The sequence below is a fragment of the Sapajus apella genome, unplaced genomic scaffold (genome assembly GCF_009761245.1).
Source record: "Sapajus apella isolate SASKATOON/1434 unplaced genomic scaffold, GSC_monkey_1.0 scaffold14, whole genome shotgun sequence".
In the NCBI taxonomy this organism is placed as follows: Eukaryota; Metazoa; Chordata; class Mammalia; order Primates; family Cebidae; genus Sapajus; species Sapajus apella.
The window spans coordinates 5,949,521-5,970,215 of record NW_022436954.1 but is presented as its reverse complement, the minus strand read 5'-3'; the positions used below and the strand labels follow the sequence as shown (position 1 = coordinate 5,970,215).

The following is a 20,695-nucleotide window of genomic DNA, read 5'->3' as shown; positions in this document are numbered from 1 at the left end:
AGTGGCTTTAATTCCATTTCCCTAAGAGTAATGTGCTCAGTATTTTTTTTTTTTTTTGGAGACGGAGTTTCGCTCTTGTTACCCAGGCTGGAGTGCAATGGTGCAATCTTGGCTCACTGCAACCTCCGCCTCCTGGGTTCAAGCAATTCTCCTGCCTCAGCCTCCTGTGTAGCTGGGATTACAGGCACGCGCCACCATGCCCAGCTAATTTTTTGTAGTTTTAGTAAAGACGGGGTTTCACCATGTTAACCAGGATGGTCTCAATCTCTTGACCTCGTGATCCTCCCGCCTCGGCCTCCCAAACACTTATGTGCTTCTTTGCTATCCAGAGATCTTTTTGGATAAAGCATCTGTTCAAATTTTTTTTTTTTTTGACAGTCACGAAATGTATGTTTATTCTGAAACTTCTAACTAGTTGTATAACTAACCCATGACAAATTACCAGATTAATTTCACTTTATTTCTTCAGGCCAGGGGTTTATCAAAGACTTCAAATTTGGGATCTTCAAATTTGAAGGTGGGAAAGGTATTCATGTCTCCTTTACCAGACATTTGCTTGAGCTTAGAAACCTCCCTCTCTAGATCTTGCTGATACTCTGGACCAGTATCAACAGGTCCTCCAGCTGCCTGTCGCTTAGATTTGTATTCTCTTATCTTGTCCACAAAGAGTTTCTGTATAGGATCAAGTTCCTTATTAAATGCCACTGCTGTAACACTAATGTTCCCCCGCAAATGGACCGAGACTGCTGACTGAATGACAGAGGAGAACCTGAAGAGTCTCTGAAGAATCATGCTGATTCTGTTACTGCCATCGCAATGCATTATGGGCTGCCGTTTCAGCCGGTCAACGCTCACCGGACAGGAAGCGTCTCGGAGACAGTCTGCCTTTTTTTTTTTTTTTTTTTTTAAATGGAGTTGCACTCTCGTTGCCCAGGCTGGAGTGCAGTGGTACAATCTCAGCTCACCGCAACTTCCACCTCCCAAGTTCAAGCCATTCTCCTTCTTCAGCCTTGTAAGTGGCTAGGATTACAGGCATGTGGGACCACACCTGTATTTTTTTTGTATTTTTAGTAGGGATTTGTGTGTGGGGGGGAGTCTCACCATGTTGGCCAGGCTGGTCTCGAACTCCTGACCTCAAGTGATCCACCTGCCTCAGTCTCCCAAAGTACTGGGATTATAGGCATAAGCCACTGTGCCCAGCCGTGTCAATTTTTTGACAGGCATGGGGACTCACGCCCGTAATCCCAGCTACTTTGGGAGGCCGAGGCAGGTGGATCACCTGAGGTAGGGAGTTTGAGACCAGCCTGGTCAACATGGTAACCATGTTGAGACATGGTGAGACCCATTCCCCATCCCTACTAAAAATACAAAAAAATAGCCAGGCTGGTTGCACATGCCTGTAATCCCAGCTACTTCAGAGGCTGAGGCAGGAGAATTGCTTGAACCCGGGAGACAAAAGTCGCGGTGAGCCGAGATCACACCACTACTCTCCAGCCTGGGTGACTAGAGCAAGATTCCATCTCAAAAACAAAAACAAAAGTTTTGTCCATTTTTATTAAATTTTTATTCACTTGTCAAAGTTCTTTATACAAGTCCTACATCAGATAGAATTTTTACCATTATTTGTCCTAATCTATGGCTTATCTTTTTGTTTTTAATAGTTCTAGTGCATTTTGAAGAACAAAAGTGTTTCATTTTGAAAGTTCAATTTATTGATTTCCTCTATCATTTCTACTTTTTGTGTCATGTTTAAGAAATCTGGCCAGGTGCCATGGCTCACACCTGTAATCCCAGTGCTTTTGGAGGCTCAAGCAGGAGGATTGCTTGAGCCCAGGAGTTCATGACCAGCCTGAGTAACACAAAAGGGCCCCATTTCTACAAAAAATTTAAAAATTAGCTGGGTGTCCTGGAGCGTGCCTGTAGTCTCAGCTACTCAGGAGGCTTAGGTGAAAGGATCTCTTAAGCGCAGGAGTTTAAGGTTACAGTAAGCTGTGATCAGGCCACTGCACTCCTGCCTGGTAAATACCTGGCAAGACCCTGCCTTTAGAAAATAAAGAAAAAAGAAATCTTTTCTAAACCCAATATTGTTAAGATTGTCTCCATTTTTTAAAAAAATGTTTTATGGCTTGGTCATTTATATTTAGGTGTGTAATCTAGTTTGAGTCACATTTTGATGGTGTATCCTAAATAGTTATCAAATCCATCTACTTCTGCCTGCCACCTCCCTAGTTTGAGCCACCGTCTCTGTCCCTGGACACCTGCACAGAAAGCCTAGGAGCTGGTTTCACCCCTCACTCACCAGGTTAGGGAGTTCAGGCAAGTCACACCCTCTCAGGCCTCAGTTTTCCTCTTTTGTTAACTGGGGGTGAAAATGGGGTTAGATTAGATCAGTAGCTCTTACCCTTAGAGGGGTCATGGGCCCTAGAATCCTGGGAACGCTATGCAGTTTCCCCAGCAAAGGCTTGTGTCCACAACTCGCAAGCCTGAAGCAGCTGCTGGGCTGGGGCTTCGAGACCAGCGGAAAGCCCTGACCTGAGGGTTCTCTGCAGTCTCCCCACTCTCACCCCCGGCCTCCGCGCAGAACCCTGGCCCCCCAAGCTCTTGCAGCCAGTGAAGCAGGATCTTTGGGAAGTGGGGTTGGATGGGGACGGGGGCTGCCGTCCTGCTCACAGCCTCTGCCGCCCTCTCCTGGGTAAGGTGACACATGGGCGCTTGCAAGTTGGTGGGCTGAGGGCTTGGAGGAGAGGGCAGGGAGGTCCACCTCTCGAAGTTCCCAGGTTCAAGAAATCCCGGAACGCTGGAGGAAGATGGGCTTCCACAATTGGTCATCCGCATCCCATAGGCTGTACGTATGCGGACAACCGGGCGGAGCGGGGCAGGGACTTACCCAAGGTCACGCAGCAAGCCCGGTCCCCTCGCGTTTCCCCCGGGAGTGCCGAGCCCGGGGCTCTGCGGTGCGGTGGGGGCGGGGAGAGGCGCAGCCCCGCGGGGTGGGGTTGCAGTTTGCGGAGTGTCAGGCAGGGGTCTGCTCGCCGCCAGCCCGGCCCTCCTTGGAGCAGCTGCCGCAGCCCGAGGTAATCTCCGCCTCGCGCCGAGGCTGGCTGGGAGCGGCGGGAGCAGCTGCGGCCGCGCGGAGCGAGGGGCGCAGGGGACGGCGCGGGGGACGACGCGGGGGACGGGGCGGGCCCGGAGCTGCGGGAGGCGGTGCCGCCGTCTGATTGCCGGGGAATGCCCGCCGGGGCGCGCGTGGGGTGCGGCAGCGCGGCCCTGCAACTCGAGCTGCTGCCCCTGGTTAAAAATACCCCCTGCTCGGCCCTCCCCCTCCACCTCCCGCGGCGCCCTTCCGTCCGCGCCCTAGCCCCACCCGCGCTGGCCCCTCCCCGGGGACCGCGCTGCCTTTTACTAATTTGTCCTATCGCATAATTGGCCCCCGGCCTGCGGAGGGAGGGGCGGGGAAACACCGTAAGAGATAGAGACGGAGCCGGAGAGATTAGGGGGAGCCGAGAGGAAGCGGGGTAGGAGCCCCGGGAGGAGAAGGAGGAGGAGAAGGAGAGAGGGAGGGCGGAGGGCGGAGGGGCAGCTGGAGGAGGGCGGGGAGGAGCGCTCTTCCTGGTTGGGCCCTGCCCTGAGCTGCCACCGGGAAGCCAGCCCTAGGGACCGCAGCGACCCCCAAACACTGCTCCTCCAGGTAAGAAGCTGGGTGCCGAGTCGGGATTCCTTGACCCCGGCCACTGCTCCCGGGCTGAGGGGCTGCCCCAGCTCGGCCCCTTCTCGGGGCCCTCTGCGTGCCTGGGGCAGGGGCGGGGGCTGGGGCAGGAGCGGCACAGTTCAGGGGCCAGTCTCAGCCTGGCTCACCGCTGTCCCCAGGGGCTGGGCTGGGTTCCACCAACTCTGATAATGGAGCCTGCTGCGAGGGCCTGAGGAGGGGGACCCCAACTGTCTGGGGTTTTCAGCCCACGGCAAGGGTGCGGTGCACAAGGATCATGGCTAGTTTGGGGAGGGGGTTGCAGGCCAGTGAACAGGATCAAACAGGCCTTCCCGGCCGTGTCCCACCTGCCCAGTTCCTGTGCTGTCTGGAGGCTCCGCCCTGCCCCACCTGACCTGCTGGCTCACCACAGAGCTGCAAGCCCCTGACAATGGGATCCGGGAATGGAGAGGTGGTGGCCGGCTCGCCTGGGAACTGGGAAACCCCTTTCCTGGATTCACTGGGAGCACCGGGAAGTGGCTGAGAACCCTGCGTCTGTGAGGGGAGCAGTGAGGCAGGAAACCCCAGGTTTGGGGATGGATAAGCAGGGGCAGGACAGCCGCGTTTGCAGGCAGGAGCCCAGGTTCTAGTCTTGGGAAGGCCTGGGTTCTGAGCAGGCCCATCTCTCCCACAGGATGGCGGAGGAGATCATCACGCCCGTGTACTGCACCGGGGTGTCAGCCCAAGTGCAGAAGCAGCGGGCCAAGGAGCTGGGCCTGGGCCGCCATGAGAATGCCATCAAGTACCTGGGCCAGGATTATGAGCAGCTGCGGGCACGATGCCTGCAGAGTGGCACCCTCTTCCGTGATGAGGCCTTCCCTCCCGTGCCCCAGAGCCTGGGTTTCAAGGAGCTGGGTCCCAATTCCTCCAAGACCTACGGCATCAAGTGGAAGCGGCCCACGGTGAGAGGGGCCGTCCGGGGTGGGTCTCAGCTGAGCCCAGATCCTGGATGAGGAGTTGGAATGACACTCCATGTCCCTGGTGGGGAATGGGGTCTGGGGTGGCCGGGTGCCAGTTTCTGGGAGGGGCTGGCCCAGGGACAGGACTCTGGGTCTCTCGTAGGAGCTGCTGTCAAACCCCCAGTTCATCGTGGATGGAGCCACCCGCACAGACATCTGCCAGGGAGCATTGGGTAAGCCCCCAGGGGGGTGGGGTCCCAGGTGTTTTTTCCACAGTAGTTCCCCATTCCCGCTCCTTCAGGCTCTGCCCCAACTCCTCCCTCCTGCAAGCCCAGGCAGGCTCTGGCTATCAGTGCTGGGCTGGTTTGCCTAGATTCCTGGGTCTTTTCTGCAAGCTTAGAGTTAAATGGCACTCTGGCCAAGGAACCCCAGATTCTCCCCAGCATGAGCACCCACTTCCCCCCGCGGCAGGTGGGTAGAGCAGGCTGATATGCGTTCCTCCTGCCCCAGGGGACTGCTGGCTCCTCGCGGCCATCGCATCCCTCACTCTCAACGACAACCTCCTGCACCGAGTGGTTCCGCATGGCCAGAGCTTCCAGGATGGCTATGCCGGCATCTTCCATTTCCAGGTGAGCGCCCACCTGGGGAGGAGGGGCAGCAGGCACTAGGGGAGATGTGGACGGGAGTTAGGGCCACACCCTGTGGGCCAGCCCTCCCTCCAGCAGGTATTTGACCTCTCAGTGCCATCTGGGGTCTGTCATGTGTGAAGTGACTGGGCTGGGCAGGTATTTGGGCTGGCAGTTTTCCTAGGTGATTGTATGTATCAGGTGGAAAGTGCTTGAAAGAACAGAAAGACTTTTGTGTTACATTCTGTGGGACAAATTTCGCTCCTCCCCGGGGCCGGTCTCAGTCGCCCCATCTGAGAAACGAGTGCTCACTGGGGAAAATATCAGCACGTGTGGCCTTCTGCACCTGTCAAGCCTCCCATCCCTCCATCCCCCAATCCTCCTGCACTTTGGCAAGGTCTGGCTGAGCTCAGCAGAAAAGAAAGACTTGGGATTAAGTCATGGAAACCAGCTTTTCCTGACAGTGTGCCCAGGACCCATTTTTCAAATCACACCAATCAATTCTCAATGAGCTGCCATCGGGAGGGACATGCCCAGCAACCCCTGATGAGACCCTCAGGCCTTGGAGGCCCCATCCCTGCCCGAAGGAGTCCTGGGTGTCCCCTCCTTCTGCCTGGTTAGAGAGCCCCTTATCCTATTCCATCCTTGCCTGACATGCAGGTGGAGGTGGCCCTCAGAACCCAAGGTGCAGAACCCACAGTGCGGACCCCCTTTGGCCCAGCGCCACACCCACCTGCTGTGGTCTGTGGTCTGGGATGCAGCCTCGCCCTCTTCCCTGCCCCCTTTCCTCGCTCCTCCAGTTCACTCCTCCTAGTCTCCGACTGGCCAGTTCTGGACCTGCCACCCATACTCTTTGCAACCTGGGCTTCTGCTACCTGGGCTCCCGGCTGCCTCCTCTCCTCCCCTGTTGTCCTGGCCCTGACCCCTCAGATAGCACCTGGAGTCCTTGGTTGCTTCTGACCCCAGATGCCTTGGGCCCGCCCCTGCCCTAGGAAACCTGCCCATTGTGGCATCTCTGAAACAAAGCCTATGATTGTGAGAACCAGTCCTGCTCACCTTGTGGCTGTAGGTCTGGATGCCACATTTTCACTCCTCATCCAATGACATGGGTGTCCCCTAACCCCCTAGAATAGGGAGGGAAGAGCTAGGAGGCCATGGCCTAAAAGGGAGATAGTTCCAGAAAGCCCAGGCCCGAGAGCTTTCCCACCCTGTTTGTTCAGTGACTCACTAAAGGCTTCTGTGAAGAAGGCGCTGCTGCTCCTTTTTATGGATAGGGAAACTGAGGCTCAGAGGTGATAACTTTCCCAGAATCATGTATCTAGCATATCTTGAGCATATAAGTCTTCTGTGAAGAAGGCGCTGCTGCTCCTTTTTATGGATAGGGAAACTGAGGCTCAGAGGTGATAACTTTCCCAGGATCATGTACCTAGTATATCTTGAGCATATAAGTCTTCTGTGAAGAAGGCGCTGCTGCTCCTTTTTATGGATAGGGAAACTGAGGCTCAGAGGTGATAACTTTCCCAGGATCATGTATCTAGTATATCTTGAGCATACATGTACATGTCAGGTATACACCTCTCTAATCTATATGTGGTATGCGTGTATTCGTATATATCAGATATATGTATATCTAGTATATACTATACAGGCAAAGGAAAGCATCCCTTAGCCTTCTGAAGGTTCACTGAAAAATCAGCTCACAAAAGGAGGTTAGTAGGAGAAATGGCATACAAATTGACCAGCCTGCAAGGTGGGGTCGGGAACCACAGAGTGATCACCCCAGCCCAGCAGTGGGTACAAAGCTTATATACCATCCTGAGGCTACAGGAAGAATGGAGGCTCCAGCACAGCCAACACCAGGTTCTGGTGGTGAATCAGGTTATAGTGGCAAGACTGGCTATGGAAGGGGGAGAAAACGGGGCCTGGATAGCAAAGGCGGTCTTGTTATGTAGGTGAAACTCATAGGTGGCAGCCCTCAGAGAAGATAGACGGTAATTGTTTCTTTCAGACCTTTAAAGGGTGTCAGGCTCTCAGTCTGACAAGGGAAGGCCTTAGAGAAAGCCTGGCTACCTCAGATTTTCTCTGCAGATGCAAATCTCTTCCCACAAAATACAGCATTACAGGGCTGTTTCTGTTTGCAGACCCTCTGAACAGCTATCTGAACAGCTAGTGAAATATTTTTATTTCCTTCAGTACCTAGATCCGTGTATCTAGTATATATGTAGCATTTATGTATCTAGTGTATATTTAATATATCCATGTATAGTATATGTTAAATATACAAGTATTTAGTATGTATCAAGCATACATGTATCTAGTATACCTGATCTAATATATATGCATCTAGTATGTATCTAGTATACCTGATCTAGTGCACATGCATCTGTGTCTAGTATATGTGATTTAGTATACATGCATCTAGTGTATATCTAGTATACCTGATCTAGTTAACATGCATCTAGTATGTATCTGCTATACCTGATCTAGTATGCATCTAGTATGTCTCTAGTATGTGTGATTTAATCTACATATATCTAGTATGTATCTGTACACATGATCTAGAATCCTACATCTAGTAAGCTAGAGATACGAATGGAGCTCAGATCTGGGAGATTGCAAAGCAGGTACTCACTGTGCCCTTCCCCCACAGCTATGGCAATTTGGGGAGTGGGTGGATGTGGTCGTGGATGACCTGCTGCCCATCAAGGACGGGAAGCTGGTGTTTGTGCACTCTGCTGAAGGCAATGAGTTCTGGAGTGCCCTGCTTGAGAAGGCCTATGCCAAGTGAGTAGGGGCCAAGGGGACAGCTCCAGCCTCCGGGGTGGGGGGGCGGCTCCTGTCTTCCCAGAGGGTCCTGCTTGATGCCAGAGCACCGACCTGGAGCTTCCCACAGGGTAAATGGCAGCTACGAGGCCCTGTCAGGGGGCAGCACCTCGGAGGGCTTTGAGGACTTCACAGGCGGGGTCACCGAGTGGTACGAGTTGCGCAAGGCTCCCAGCGACCTCTACCAGATCATCCTCAAGGCGCTGGAGCGGGGCTCCCTGCTGGGCTGCTCCATAGACGTGAGTGCGCCGGCCTGATGCTTTGGTACCCTGGAACCCTGGTATCCTGACCTGTCACCTTTTCCAAACGTCCCCACCCAGGCTCCGCTCCAGACCCCTGTCCTGCACCTAAGCTCCATCTCTGGAGGCATAGCCAGCCTCATCCGTCACTTCCACCTCCATGCCCGGTGTTCCTGTCCTCACCTCCCCACTCCTTCCCCAAAACTTCACACCTCAGCTCTTTCCTGGGCTTGCTCTTCCGACCATTTCTCCTGCTGTTTCCCTCACTGCTGTCATCTTATCCATGCCATCCCTTGTCCAGTTCACCAACCTCAGATGTCATCTCCTGGTCTCAATTCGCACCCATCCCTGGCCTTAATCCCACACTCACTCCAGTCCCACCTTCCTGCTCCTCTGTTCCCGCTCCTCTGTTCTCCGCTCCCCAATCCTTGACGCCAGACCTGACCCCAACATCACTGCCATCCACAGCTCTAACCCTAGCTCCCGTTCCCCATCCCTAACCAACTCTCCTGTCCTCACGTCCCTCTCTGTGAGGCCCACTGAGGGCCGTGTAGCTCTGGTGGGCCGTGCATGGCTGTGTGTGCACGCATGCATGTTTGCACAGGTTCTGGTCAGCCCTGGCCAGTAGCGGTGTCAGTGGGATGCCTGGGCTCCCCCATCCCAGATGCTCCAAAAGAGCAGCATCTATACATGGGGGTGTCTATAGGTGTGGGTGATGAACTAGGTGGGATTGGGGTCCCTGCTTGCTGCTCCCAGCAACTATTGTATGTGCAGGTGGGAACATAAGGCCCTGAGTGCTGGGGGCTCATGTGGCAGGGCCGGGGGACCTAGCCACCGACCACAATGTGTGTGTCTTTCTGCAGATCTCCAGCGTTCTAGACATGGAGGCTATCACCTTCAAGAAGTTGGTGAAGGGCCATGCCTACTCTGTGACTGGGGCCAAGCAGGTACTGCCCTGGGTGGGGCCTTCCCTGCAGGGCGGCTTCTGCCCCTGGCCTGTCCTTGCCTCTCTGGCACCCGACCAGGGCTGTGGAAGGTGCTGGCTCCTCCTTTCCCCTCCTCCAGCACCTTATCTCTCAGGGACAGCCATCTGAGATGCCTATCATGTCCTGCCCTGACTGACTGTAGTTCCTGTGCACAACTGCCTTCCTGGGCTGTGAATTCCAGCACAGGCTTCATCTGGGTGCTGAGCAGGGCTTGGAGAGGATGAGGGTATGGGAGGTGGAGTGTTAACGTGCGTGCATGGGCCAGGTGCAGCAACTCACACCTGATAATCTCAACACTTTGGGAGGCTAAGGCAGGTGGATCACCTGAGGTCTGGAGTTCGAGACTAGCCTGGCCAACATGGCGAAACTCTGTCTCTACTGAAAATACAAAAATTAGCTGGCCATTGTAGCGGGCACCTGTAATCCCAGCTACTCGGGAGGCTGAGGCAGGAGAATCACTTGAAGCCGGGAGGTGGAGGTTGCAGACTGCACTAATGCACTCCAGCAAGAAGTAGTAAGACTGTCTCCAAAAAAAAAAAAAAAAAAAAAAGTGTGTGCCGGAAGCTAGCACTGATAGGAGCTCTGGGAAATAGGTGAACTACCGAGGCCAGATGGTGAACCTGATCCGGATGCGCAACCCCTGGGGCGAGGTGGAGTGGACAGGAGCCTGGAGCGACAGGTGAGGGGCAGTGGGCACTGTCCAGGGTGCCTTGGAAAGCTGTTAGGTGCCCCAACATTTCTGCTCTGGGCTCTACCAGGCCAGGCTGGACTCAGGATTGAGCAGAAGGGCCCATCTTCATGTGACTGCATCTGGGGGACTGGCCTGACAAAGCTCAGGCTGTGCGGTCCCCTGGGCCCAGCCACTGGGTGTGCACAGGGCATCAGACTGGCCCTGATGAGACCACCCCCTAAACCAGAACCTTGGGGCTTGACCTTGAGAAGGCCACCTGGGCTGGGCAGAGGGAAGACAGGCCAGGGTGGCCAGGCCCCAGGGACAGAGGCCAGGCAGGTCAGTGCCCACCAGCCCTGGCAGAGCCCTGCTCCTCACAGCTCTTCAGAGTGGAACAACGTGGACCCATATGAACGGGAGCAGCTCCGGGTCAAGATGGAGGACGGGGAGTTCTGGTGAGCGCCCGCCTCCCCCCTGCCCCGCCTCTCCACCCCACACCTCCAGTTCTGTGCCCTGCCCAGGCTGCGCCTCACCCGCGCACCTCCGCCCTCAGGATGTCATTCCGCGACTTCATGCGCGAGTTCACCCGCCTGGAGATCTGCAACCTCACGCCCGACGCCCTCAAGAGCCGGACCATCCGCAAATGGAACACCACGCTCTACGAAGGCACCTGGCGGCGGGGGAGCACCGCGGGGGGCTGCCGCAACTACCCAGGTGACCCGAGCCCGCGGATGCGCAGGCTGCACGGAGTGGGCTCTGGGTCTTCCTGCTCCTACCTTAGGGGCTCCAAAAATCATGTCATCTCACTGAGCCTCCGTTTCCTCACTTGAAAGATATAGGCTGATCTCTTGAATTTTGTTGGGAGGGTAAAATATTAAATGTCCTGGTAAATTCTAAAGAGGCATTACCGTCCTGGGGCCCGAGCCCAGACTGCTAATGAGGGGAGAAGACCTGTTGCCATCCAGCCACCTGCCTGTCACTCCTTTCCGGGGCCCTTCCCTTCTCCTTTTTTTTTTTCTTGTTGTTGTTGTTGTTGTTGTTGTTGTTGTTGTTGTTGTGAGACAGAGCCTCTCTCTATCGCCCAGGCTGGAGTGCAATGGCATGACCTCAGTTCACTCCAATCTCCACCTCCTGGATTCAAGTGATTCTCCTGCCTCAGCCTCCCAAGTAGCTGGATTACAGGCACCCACCACCACACCCAGCTATTTTTATTTTTTATTTTTTTTTTTTTTTGATATGGAGTCTTGCACTGTCTCCAGGCTGGAGTGCAATGGTGCGATCTCAGCTCACTACGACCTCTGTCTCCCGGTTCAAGTGATTCTCCTGCCTCAGCCTCCTGAGTAGCTGCGACTACAGGCATATGCCACCACGCCTAGCTAATTTTTGTATTTTTAGTAGAGACAGGGTTTCACCATATTGGTGAGGATGGTCTCGATTCCCTGACCTTGTGATCCACCTGCCTCTGCCTCCCAAGGTGCTGGGATTACAGGCGTGAGTCACTGTGCCCTGCCAATTTTTGTATTTCTAGTAGAACCGGGGTTTCTCCATGTTGGCCAGGCTGGTCTCAAACTCCTGACCTCAGGTGATCCACCTGCCTTGGCTTCCCAAAGTGCTGGGATTACAGCTGTGAACCACTACACCAGTCCCCTCCTGCCTTCTCCTGCCATCTTTCCCTGGGCTTCTAGATCCATGTGGTCAACTTGGGCCACAGCTTGGCCTCTCAGTTCCTTGTCACTCTCACCTGCAGCATGCTTTTCCTCTACCTTAGTTCAGCCCCCACCATGAGGGCACCAGAGCTGCCTTGCCTTGCAAACACCTGCTCTCTGATCTCCACCTTCAACTCATTCCAGTCCCTTCGTCTTCAGCTCTTGGTCTGATGCCCCACGCCAGTAGCCAGTCTGTCGAACCCACTGCTTGTGTACCACCTGCCTCTCCCATCTTGCCTTCTCTCCTTACCTAGGTTAGAGCTATCATTTTAATCTTGTTTCTACAAATGCTTCCAGTCTCCTGGTCCCTCTCCCATCACCTGGCACAAAAACCATCCTAGTGGAACTCAGCTGGCTTGGGAGCCGTGAGTGTGGCAGGAGAGAAATCACATAACCAATGCCATATATTCCCATAAACTCATAGCCACTAACCTCAGTTGAGCATTTTAAATGATTCCCAGCAATTCCACTACTGGTTAGTAAGGTTTCCACTCTCACTTGACCTCTCGCCACTGTCACTGTCATCTTTCGGCCTGGCTTTGCGCGTCATTGAAAAGATAGACTTCGTCCTGCAGGACACCTCGTGTTCCCGCCTCCAAATCCCCCAGCCTTCTGCACCTGTGCCTGTGCCCTCACTGCCTCCCTACCTGTGACAGTGGCAGAACTGTCCCCGCTCGTGGGGACGTCCACCCCTGCTCCAGATCCCATCCTCCCCGACCTCTGAAAGCATTTGCTCCTTTATCTGTCACCTCTCTCTCCAGCGTCATTACAGAGAATTCTCTGTCTTAAAATGAAGCAACCCTCTTGACCCCACTTCCCTGTTCATTTCTCTGCCCTCCTTCAAAGCACAATTTCTTGGGAATTACCATACTCCCTACTTCCTTTCTCACTTCTGCTTGGTTGCTCAACCCTTCCCGGTCTAGCTTCATCCCTACCATGCTGCAAAAACCACCCTTTCGAAGGTCACCTATAACTTTGGCCTTGCCAGATCCGCTGCTGCTCTGTTCTCCTGTGCTGTTCTCAGCGCTGCTCCCTGCCCTCTGTTTTGAAGCATGCTTTTCCCTTGTAGGGATCCCATTTCAGTCTTTCCCCAAATAGATAACCACTGTTCCCTGTACCGTTTTGTTATAAGTAAAATTTTGATGCTGCGAAAGAAATAGCACTCGAAGATAAATCCTCTCAGCAAGGCAGTTTACATCTATAGAAGGGTGCCGTGCACAGACGGAGGAATGGCAGCCACATGCATGGACAAGGCAGGAAGGGGTGCTTATGCCTAATGGGGTCATCCCTACTGCTGTGTCATTCCCCTGTTGGCTAGGGTTAGACTTCATGAGCCGGACTCATCCTGATTGGCTGTTTTAAAGAGAGCAGGGGTCTGAGCTGGAGTGGCAGGGTGGCTGGTTTGGCAGGAAGGACGGTTATGGGCGGGTTAGAGCAGGTAGCCAGGGGTGACCTAGGTCAAAGAAGGTGACTAGAGCAGGTGACCAGGATGAGTCAGGATGGAACCAGGGGCTGGAGGAACAGATGTGAACTACTGATTAGAACCAGTGGAGAAGGCTGTTTACTGGAACTACAAGGAAGTTAAACTTTAAAATAGAGAATTAAAGAATAAGAGAGCTGAACATACCGACATACTGATTCTTTGAAGAGAAACTTGGGGTTCACTGTAACAATTTGTTGAGAAATACATTACCTCCTCACTCCCCAGCAGCACTAGTGGCCTCACGTAGTCCCCAGGTATGTGTCGGTCTGTTTCTGGACTCAGCATTCTGTCCCTTGGTCTATCTCTCTGCCAATAACACATTGAATTCATTACTATCGATGTATAAGTTCTGCTGTTGGACAGGGTGAATTTCTTCTTCAAGAGTCTCTTAGCTGTTCTGTTTTTTGTTTTTTTTTAATTTGAGACGGAGTCTCGCTCTTGCCCAGGGTAGAGTGCAATGACGCGATCTCAGCTCACTGCAACCTCCACCTCCTGGATTCAAGTGATTCTTCTGCCTTAGCCTCCTGAGTAACTAGGATTACAAGCGCATGCCACCATACCTAGCCAATGCTTGTATTTTTTTTTTTTTTTTTTTTTTTGAGACGGAGTCTAGTTCTCTTACCCAGGCTGGAGTACAGTAGCATGATCTCGGCTCACTGCAAACTCCGCCTCCCAGGTTCAAGTGATTCTCTTGCCTCAGCCTACTGAATAGCTGGGATTACAGGTGTCTGCCACCATGCCTAACTAATTTTTTTTTTTTTTTTTTTGAAGATGAGGTTCCCCCTTTTTTCCCAGACGCGGGAGCGCAATGGCGCGATCTCGGCTCACCACAACCTCCGCCTCCTGGGTTCAGGCAATTCTCCTGCCTCAGCCTCCTGAGTAGCTGGGATTACAGGCACGTGCCACCATGCCCAGCTAATGTTTTGTATTTTTAGTAGAGACGGGGTTTCACCATGTTGACCAGGATGGTCTCGATCTCTTGACCTCGTGATTCACCCGCCTCGGCCTCCCAAAGTGCTGGGATTACAGGCGTGAGCCACCGCGCCCGGCCTCATGCCTAACTAATTTTTATATTTTTAGTAGAGATGAGCTTTCACTGTGTTGGCCAGCCTGGTCTTGAACTCCTGACATTGTGATCTGCCCGCCTCAGCCTCTCAAAGTGCAAGGATTACAAGCAGGAGCCACCGCACCTGGCCTAATATTTGTATTTTTAGTAGAGATGGGGTTTCACCATGTTGGCCAGGCTGGCCTCGAACTCCTGACCTCAAGTGATCTACCCACCTTGGCCTCCCAAACTGCTGGGATTAGAGGTGTGAGCCACCGCACCTGTCTTAGCTGTTCTTGACCTTTGTTTTTCCAAATGAATTTTAGAATCAGTTTACCAAGTCCTATGAAAAACCATTTTGAGGTTTTAATTTGGAATTGCATGAAATCTATGGAACAATTTGGGGAGAACTGACATTTTTGTAATTTTTAGTCTCAACCAAGAATGTGGTATATCTATTTATTTTGGTCTTTAATTATTTCAATAGAATGTTGTATTTTTCATCACAAAGAATGTATACATCTCTTGAGACTTAATGCTAGGCACATTATAATTTTGTTGCTATTATAAGTAGTATGTTCTTTAAAATCACCTCTCCCAAGTGAATCTCGCTGGTACAATAACATGTATTTGACCTTTTATTTATTTACTATTTTATTATTATTTTTTTGAGACGGAGTCTTTCTATGTCACCAGGCTTCAGTGCAGTAGCATGATCCCGGCTCACTGCAACCTCCGCCTCCCAGTCCAAGTGATTCTCTTGCCTCAGCCTCCCGAGTAGCTGGGACTACACGTGTGCACCACCACACCCAGCTAATTTTTTTTGTATTTTTAGTAGAAACGGGGTTTCACCATTTTGGCCGGAATGGTCTCAATCTCTTGACCTCGTGATCCGCCTGCCTTGGCCTCCCAAAGTGCTGGGATTACAGATGTGGGCCACTGCCCCCAGCCTCATTTGACCTTTTAAATGTATTTTTTATATCCAGCAAATTTTTTTAAACTGTAATTAATCTTACTGAGTTATCTGTATGTACTTTTTGGCACAATTTCGACTCACTGCAACCACTGCTTACCTGGTTCAAATGATACTCCTGCCTCAGCCTCCCAAGTAGCTGGGATTACAGGCGTGCACCACCATACCTGGCTAATTTTTGTATTTTTAGTAGAGACAAGGTTTTACCATGTTGGCCAGGGTGGTCACGCCTGTAGTCCCAGCCACTCAGGAGGCTGAGGAGGGAGGTTCACTTGAGCCAGGGAGGTGGAGGCTGCAGTGAGTCATATTTGCACCACTGCAATCCAGCCTGAGCAACAGAACGTGACCCCGTTTTAAAAAAAATAAAACGGAAAATTGCATTTCTTGCTTTCCTAATGTTAAATCAACTTTACATTCTTGAGATAAAAACAACATGGTCATGAGTGAGATTTGCCTGTGATGTTTCTTTCTCGTACTGACCACACTGGTTTCAGTGCTATGTCCATCCTGTACGGTGAGTTGGGAAGTATCCTCTCTTTTTCTGTTTCCTAGAAGAGTTTACATAGGATGGGAGTGATTTGTTGCTTGAATGGGTGGTAGAACTTGTCTGTAAAGCTGTCATGCTTGCTTTTTTCTTTGTATGAAGATCAATGATATTCAGTATTGAAAGTTAAAGGTTATAGAATTGTTCAGATTTTGTTTCTTGAGCCAATTTTGATGAGTTGTATTTTCTTTTCTTTTTTTTTTTTCTTTCTTTTTTAAGGGAGACAGGGTATTTTTGGAGACAGGGTGTTTTTAGAGACAGGTTACTCACTGCAGCCTCGAACTCCTGAGCTTGAATCCTGCCTCAGCCTCCTGAGTAGCTGGGACTACACAGGTGTGAGCCATCATGCCCAGCTAATTTTTTATTTTTATAGAGATGGGGGTCTCACTATGTTGTCCAGACTTATCTCAAATCCCTGGGCTCAAGTGATCCTCCCACCTTGGCCCCCCAAAGTGCTGAGGTCACGGGCATGAGCCACTGTGCCCAGCCCTGAGTTATATTTTCTAATAATTGATTCTCTGCATCTATTTTTAAATTGTTAGCACAAAATTATCCTTAATATACTCTATGTCTCATGTGTAATAATGTCCCCTTTTTATGTACGGTGTTGCTCACATGCACTGTCTCTTTTGTTTTTATTAATCCTGCAAGAAATTTGTCAATATTTACAAAGAAATGACTTTTGACTTTGTTGGTCCTTGGTCCTTTGTGTAGTATTTCTTTTTCTTTTATTATTTTTACTTACTTACTTATTTAGAGATGGGGGCTAGTTCTCTTGCAGAGGCTGGAGTACAGTGGCACGATCCTAGCTCTCTGATTCTAGATCACTGCAGTCTCAAATTTCTGGGCTCAGGCGATCCTCCCATTTCAGCCTTCCAAGTACTTGGGATTATATGTGTGTTCCGTGTTCCACTGCACCTGGCAGTGTTTTTTTCCTATATCATTAATCTTTACTGTTTATTTATTTATTTTTTTTTTTTTTTTGGACTTAGTTTCGCTCTTGTTACCCCAGGCTGGAGTGCATTGCCGCGATCCGACTCACCGCAACCTCCGCCTCCTGGGTTCAGGCAATTCTCCTGCCTCAGCCTCCTGAGTAGCTGGGATTACAGGCACGCACCACCATGCCCACCTAATTTTTTGTATTTTTAGTAGAGACGGGGTTTCACCATGTTGACCAGGATGGTCTCGATCTCTTGACCTCGTGATCCACCCGCCTCGGCCTCCCAAAGTGCTGGGATTACAGGCTTGAGCCACCGCGCCCGGCCTCTTTACTGTTTATTATCTCATTCCTTCTACTTTCTTTGGATTGATTTTTTATTTATTTTTTTTTTTGAGACAAAGTCTCACTCTGTCACCCAGGTTGGAGTGGTGCGATCCTGGCTCACTGCAACTCCTGTCTCCTGGGTTTAAGTGATTCTCCTGCAACAGACTCCGGAGTAACTGGGATTACAGGCATGTGCCACCACATCTGGCTCATTTTTTTTTTTTTTTTTTTTTGGTAATTTTCATAGAGATAGGGTTTCACCATGTTGGCCAGGCTAATCTCAAACTCCTGACCTCAAGTGATCTGCCTGCCTTGGCCTCCCAAAGGGACTATAGGCTGGAGCCACTGTGATGGGCCTGGATTGATTTTCAGACTTTATTTTATGACTTCTTAAATTAGATGCTTATTTCGTTAATTTAGAGTTTTATAATTTAAGCAACTAAAGTGATAAATTTCCTTTTAAGTACATCCTTGAGTTACACAATATTGATACATAGTGTTTTTGACAATTGTGATATAATTCACACACCAGAAAATTTGTACTTCTAATGTGTGAAATTTAGTGGCTTTTAGTGTACTCACAGTGTTGTGTAAGCATTACTATTATCCAGAGCTTTTTCTTCATCCCCCACTCCGAAAATCCTGTGATCACCGGCAATCACTGTATTTTCTTCTCCTCATCAGCCATGGATCTACTTTTTGTCTCTATAAATTTACCTATTCTGGACTTTTTTGCTTTAGCATAATGTTTTCAACCTTCATTTATGGTGTAGAAGTAAGTACTTCATCTCATTTTTATGGCAGATTCATCTTTCCTGCCATGGATATGTCACATTTTGCTTATTCATTCGTCAGTTGATGGACATAGGTGTTATTTCCAGTTTTTGGCTGTGTGAAGAATGTCCCTGTGAACATTCATGTGCATGTGTTTGAGCATATGTTTTCAGTTCTGTGGGGCCTATAACTAGGAGTGAAACTGTTGGGCGATAGTATAATTCCATGTTTAATTTTTTGAGGAACTGCCAATTGTTTTCCAAAGCAGCAGTACCATGTTATACCCCCACCAGCAGTGAATGAGGGTTCCGATTGCTCCACATCCTCTTCAACACTTGTTATGGCTCTTCTTTTTGATTATAGCCATCCTAGTGGGTGTGAAGTGGTGTCATTGAAGTTTTTGGGTTTTCTTTTGTTTGAGATGTGTCCAGATTAGAGTGCAGTGTCGTGATCTCGGCTCACTGCAACCTCTGCTTCCCAGGGTCAAGTGATTCTCCTGCCTCAGTCTCCTTCAGTCCCTAGCTGGGACTACAGGTGTACATCGCCACACCCAGCTAATTTTTGTATTTTCAGTAGAAACGGGGTTTCACCATGTTGGCCAGGCTGGTCTTGAACTCCGAAACTCAGGTGACCCACCCTCCTTGGCCTCCCAAAGTGCGGGGATTACAGGCGTGAGCCACCGTGCCTGGCTCTAGATGATTTAATGGATCTTTTCAAATCTGTTCACGTTCGCTCAAATTTTCAAACTTTTCATTTATTCCTTTAAATATAGTAAGCATAGTCTTATACTCTGTGTCTGATAAGGCCAATATCTGAAGTCTTAGTGGTCAGGTTTTGTTCACTGTGGCTGCTGCTCCTGCTCAGTTACCATGCCTTGTTTCCTTGTGAGATCTCTGCCTTGTTTGGCCTAGAAGTTCACCTGTGAGAGAGTTCTTTGAGTCCTCAGATACAGTAAAATTGCTCCGTGGTGTGATACAGTAAAATTGCTCCATGGTGTTTCTGCTAGCCACCTGGAATGCTACCAATCCAGAACACCTTTTTCGTTCTTTCTTATTTATTTATTTATTTATTTATACAGTCTTTCTCTGGCTGGAGTGCAGTGGCACAATCTCAGCTCACTTCAGCCTCGACCTCTCAGGCTCAAGCAATCCTTCCACCTCACCCTCCCCAGTAGCTGGGACTATAGGCATGCACCACCACACTCCGCTCATTTTTGTATTTTTGTAGAGATGGGGTTTTACCACCTTGCCCAGTCTGGTTTTGAGCTCCTGTCTTCATGCAATCTGCTTGCTTTGGCCTCCCAAAGTGCTGGGATTACAGGCATGAGTCACCACACCCAGCCTTGTTCTTTTTTTGAGACAGGATCTGACTCTGTCACCTATGCTGGAGTGCAGTGGTGCAATCATAGCTCACTGCAGCCTCAAACTTCTGGGCTTAAAGAATCCCCCCAAGTAGCTGTGACTATGATATAGACACACCCCACACGCCCAGCTACTTTCTTAAATTTTGTGTAGAGATGAAGTCTTGCTGTGTTGCCTAGGCTGGTATTGAACTCCTGGGGCTCAAGTGATCCTCCCACCTCAGCCTCCTGATTTACCTGGGACTGCAGATCCATGCCGCCATGCCTGGCTCATTTTTTTTCTTCTTTAACTTTTGTAGTGTTGGGGTTTTCCCTGTGTTGTCCAGGCTGGTCTCGAACTTCTGGGCTCAATCAGTCCTCCCACCTTGGTCTTCCAAAGCACTAGGATTATAGTCCATCAGCGTGCCTGGTACAGAACACTTTTAAAACTAAATTATCTTCTTAAGGTTTCATAAGCAGTGTGAATTAAAACTGAAAGGTCATGTGAAGGCAGGTGTGAGGTTATTTTTTCCTTCCCCCCAGGAAGGTTTAATTTTCTTAATTTTTTTTTTTTTTTTTTTTGAGACACGGTCTTGCTCTGTTGTCCAGGCTGGAGTGCAGTGGCGTGATCTTGGCTCACTGCAACCTCCACCTCTCAGGTTCAAGGGATTCTCCTGCCTCATCCTCCCAAGTAAGTGGAACCAGGTGCCCACCACCATGCCTGGCTAATTGTAGTTTCTCAGTAGAGACTGGGTTTCACCATGTTGGCTAGGCTAGTCTCAAACTCTTGACCTCAAGTGATCGACCGCCTCGGCCTCCCACAGTGCTGGGATTACAGGCGTGAGCTACTGCACCTGGCTTAATTTTCTTTGATACTTAATTGCTGACATTCCTGATAGGGCTTCCAGTTTAATTGCAGGAACCTCCTATTGGATTCCCTACCTCAGGTAGATCTTGGACTTGATCATCTGTTTCTATTCCTGAGTGTCAGGGGTCTAAAGAAGCCCTTTGCCATTATTTACCTTGCAGGACTCCTACTTTCTATTTTTTAAAAACATCTTTATTAGGCTGGGTGCAGTGGCTCACACCTGTAATCCCAGCACTTTGGGAGGCCAAGGCAGGCAGATCACCTGAGGTCAGGAGTTCAAGACCAGCCTGGCCATCATGGTGAAACCCCGTCTCTACAAAAAAAAAAAAAAAAAATTAGTCAGGCGTGGTGGCATGCACCTGTAGTCTTAGCTACTTGGGAGGCTGAGGCAGGAAGATTGCTTGAACCCAGGAGGCAGAGGTTGCAGTGAGCCGAGATCATGTCATTGCACTCCAGCCTGCACTCCAAGAGTGAGACTTGGTATCAAAAAAAACAAAAAACTTTATTGATATTTAATTCACATACCATACAAGTCACCTATTTAAAGTTAAAATTTAAATATACTATTTAAAGTATATCACAGAGTTGTGTAGCCATCACCACATCAATTTTACAACATTTTATTATCCCAAAAGCAAATGAGGTGCTCCTTAGCCATCTTGCCGCAGCCCTGGTCACCACGAATCTACTTCTTTTTTTTTTTTTTTTTTT

General features: G+C 50.3%; 2 protein-coding genes across 4 annotated transcripts in view; one reads left to right on the top strand and one right to left on the bottom strand.

Annotated features, from left to right (window-relative positions):
- Positions 1-382: 382 nt before the first annotated feature.
- LOC116554772 (ATP synthase-coupling factor 6, mitochondrial-like) lies at positions 383-879 on the bottom strand. Its single transcript, XM_032282872.1, has 2 exons — positions 856-879; positions 383-799 (listed from the first exon to the last, which is right to left on the bottom strand). Exon 2 carries the CDS (start codon positions 790-792, stop codon positions 466-468), a length of 327 nt encoding a protein of 108 aa, XP_032138763.1. The 5' UTR covers positions 793-799; positions 856-879; the 3' UTR covers positions 383-465.
- Positions 880-2,961: 2,082 nt separating this feature from the next.
- The window catches only part of CAPN1 (calpain 1), a 27,578-nt gene continuing 9,844 nt past the window's right edge, over positions 2,962-20,695 (top strand). Inside the window, exons 1-10 of one of the 3 annotated variants that reach the window (XM_032282870.1) lie at positions 2,962-3,074; positions 4,380-4,647; positions 4,808-4,877; positions 5,155-5,273; positions 7,921-8,054; positions 8,164-8,332; positions 9,196-9,279; positions 9,912-9,997; positions 10,369-10,443; positions 10,542-10,702. In XM_032282870.1, the coding sequence (XP_032138761.1) occupies positions 4,381-4,647; positions 4,808-4,877; positions 5,155-5,273; positions 7,921-8,054; positions 8,164-8,332; positions 9,196-9,279; positions 9,912-9,997; positions 10,369-10,443; positions 10,542-10,702 (1,165 nt within the window). In that variant the 5' untranslated portion in view covers positions 2,962-3,074; position 4,380. Of the gene's footprint in view, positions 3,075-3,267; positions 3,689-4,379; positions 4,648-4,807; positions 4,878-5,154; positions 5,274-7,920; positions 8,055-8,163; positions 8,333-9,195; positions 9,280-9,911; positions 9,998-10,368; positions 10,444-10,541; positions 10,703-20,695 lie in introns of those variants that run through there. The other 2 variants (XM_032282871.1, XM_032282869.1) reach the window with 2 other exon arrangements.